The 2,500-nt window shown below is 47.4% G+C and overlaps 1 protein-coding gene across 3 annotated transcripts in view; it reads right to left on the reverse strand.

The window, feature by feature from the left end:
• Positions 1–2,500, reverse strand: part of LOC113821697 (leucine-rich repeat-containing protein let-4) — a 23,878-nt gene that overhangs the window by 12,985 nt on the left and 8,393 nt on the right. For all 3 annotated transcript variants that reach the window (XM_070121975.1, XM_070121974.1, XM_070121973.1), the window contains exon 4: positions 608–783. In XM_070121975.1, coding sequence (XP_069978076.1) covers positions 608–783 — 176 coding nt within the window. The remainder of the gene's footprint in view (positions 1–607; positions 784–2,500) is intronic.

Raw genomic sequence — 2,500 nt, forward strand, 5'->3', positions numbered from 1 at the left:
AGAAAATTTAACAGTCGTTAGATACAAATGTACGTCACCAGTTTATTGCACTTATTTGTCATGCGCATACGGGCACGGATGCATATGTAAAACGCAGGCTCACGTATGATGTATGTAGGGCTACGTTACATGGGGACTGTCCACTGCCCAGTGTATATGTATGGGTCACGTCGATACATGCTGTACCTAGCACGCTTACTTTTCTTTTAAAAACATATACACAAGGGATCACCCTGAAAATTGCACGAGTATTTCAGCAACAAGAAACTAAAATCAGCTGAGAGGCTCATTTTTTGGCTTCTTTGAGTGTTATTCCTTTTTTCTTTTCCTCCCTACAATCCTTTTCCTTATTTACTGCTTGAAAGTAATCCATTAAAGGTGTCAGAAACTGATCGGTCCTTTTGATTCGGTACATACTTTCTAATGTAGATAAATACAGTTCCTCGCTCTTGTATTGTACAATCTATAATTATTATTACTAAAGAGGAGAGAAACAGACAGGCAGAGAAAGAGCAGCGGGTTGGTTAATAGCCAAAGGTGAGGAACAACGTTTCTCTCTCTCAAAGTCACGCCTTGCCAAACAAACCGTACCACACGCCATACTTACTCCCCCGTCCCTGCGAAAGCGTTTTCCTCGATGTGCTGCATCTGGTTGTCGTACAGAGAGAGGCGCTCCAGGCTCCTCAGTCCCGAGAAGGCCGCCTGACCCAAGATCTTGATCATGTTGTAGTTCAGGTTCAGGAACGAAAGGCTCTGTAAGTGTTCCAGCGCCGCCGTTGGGACCTGAGACGAAGAGGGAGGAAGTGGTATGAAAGGTGAAAGGTCAGGCTGGTTAGGAGTATAATGATGAGAGGTGAGACTGGGTGGGAGTATAAGAGGAAAGGTGCAGTTGGCTAGGAGTATGAGGGTGAAACGTGAGGCTAGGTGGGAGTATATGAGTGAAAGGTGCAGCTGGCTAGCAGTATGAGGGTGAAACGTGAGGCTAGGTGGGAGTATATGAGTGAAAGGTGCAGCTGGCTAGGAGTATGAGGGTGAAACATGAGGCTAGGTGGGAGTATATGAGTGAAAGGTGCAGCTGGCTAGGAGTATGAGGGTGAAACGTGAGGCTAGGTAGGAGTATATGAGTGAAAGGTGCAGCTGGCTAGGAGTATGAGGGTGAAACATGAAGCTAGGTGGGAGTATATGAGTGAAAGTTGCAGCTGGCTAGCAGTATGAGGGTGAAACGTGAGGCTAGGTAGGAGTATATGAGTGAAAGGTGCAGCTGGCTAGCAGTATGAGGGTGAAACATGAAGCTAGGTGGAAGTATATGAGTGAAAGGTGCAGCAGGCTAGCAGTATGAGGGTGAAACGTGAGGCTAGGTAGGAGTATATGAGTGAAAAGTGCAGCTGGCTAACAGTATGAGGGTGAAACGTGAGGCTAGGTGGGAGTATATGAGTGAAAGGTGCAGCTGGCTAGGAGTATGAAGGTGAAACATGAGGCTAGGTGGGAGTATATGAGTGAAAGTTGCAGCTGGCTAGGAGTATGAGGGTGAAACGTGAGGCTAGGTAGGAGTATATGAGTGAAAGGTGCAGCTGGCTAGCAGTATGAGGGTGAAACATGAAGCTAGGTGGAAGTATATGAGTGAAAGGTGCAGCAGGCTAGCAGTATGAGGGTGAAACGTGAGGCTAGGTGGGAGTATATGAGTGAAAAGTGCAGCTGGCTAACAGTATGAGGGTGAAACGTGAGGCTAGGTGGGAGTATATGAGTGAAAGGTGCAGCTGGCTAGCAGTATGAAGGTGAAACATGAGGCTAGGTGGGAGTATATGAGTGAAAGGTGCAGCTGGCTAGGAGTATGAGGGTGAAACGTGAGGCTAGGTAGGAGTATATGAGTGAAAGGTGCAGCTGGCTAGCAGTATGAGGGTGAAACATGAAGCTAGGTGGGAGTATATGAGTGAAAGTTGCAGCTGGCTAGGAGTATGAGGGTGAAACGTGAGGCTAGGTGGGAGTATATGAGTGAAAGGTGCAGCTGGCTAGGAGTATGAGGGTGAAACATGAGGCTAGGTGGGAGTATATGAGTGAAAGGTGCAGCTGGCTAGGAGTATGAGGGTGAAACGTGAGGCTAGGTGGGAGTATATGAGTGAAAGGTGCAGCTGGCTAGGAGTATGTGAGTGAAAAGTGAGGCAGGGTGGGAGTATGAGTAAATGGTGCAGCTGACTAGGAGTATAATGGTGAGGGGTGAGACTGGGTGGGCGTATATCAGGGGAATGCGCGTTGAGTGAGAAGTATATGAAGCGAAATGTTGTGGCTGGCTGACGAGTGTAAGAGTGAAATGTAGGTTTGGTCGAGTATATGAATAAAATGTGCGGCTGGTTTGGAACATAGGAGTGGAATGGCTTGTCGATTGAGGAGTCTAAGTGTAATATGTGTCATGAGCGATATGTGAAGTAGGTTGAGCGGTTAAGTGTGAAAGTAAGCCTGGTCGAGGAGTAGTATATGAGTGGGACGCGCGGCTGGTCAAGAG

Source organism: Penaeus vannamei, chromosome 5 (genome assembly GCF_042767895.1).
Source record: "Penaeus vannamei isolate JL-2024 chromosome 5, ASM4276789v1, whole genome shotgun sequence".
NCBI classification, from domain to species: domain Eukaryota; kingdom Metazoa; phylum Arthropoda; class Malacostraca; order Decapoda; family Penaeidae; genus Penaeus; species Penaeus vannamei.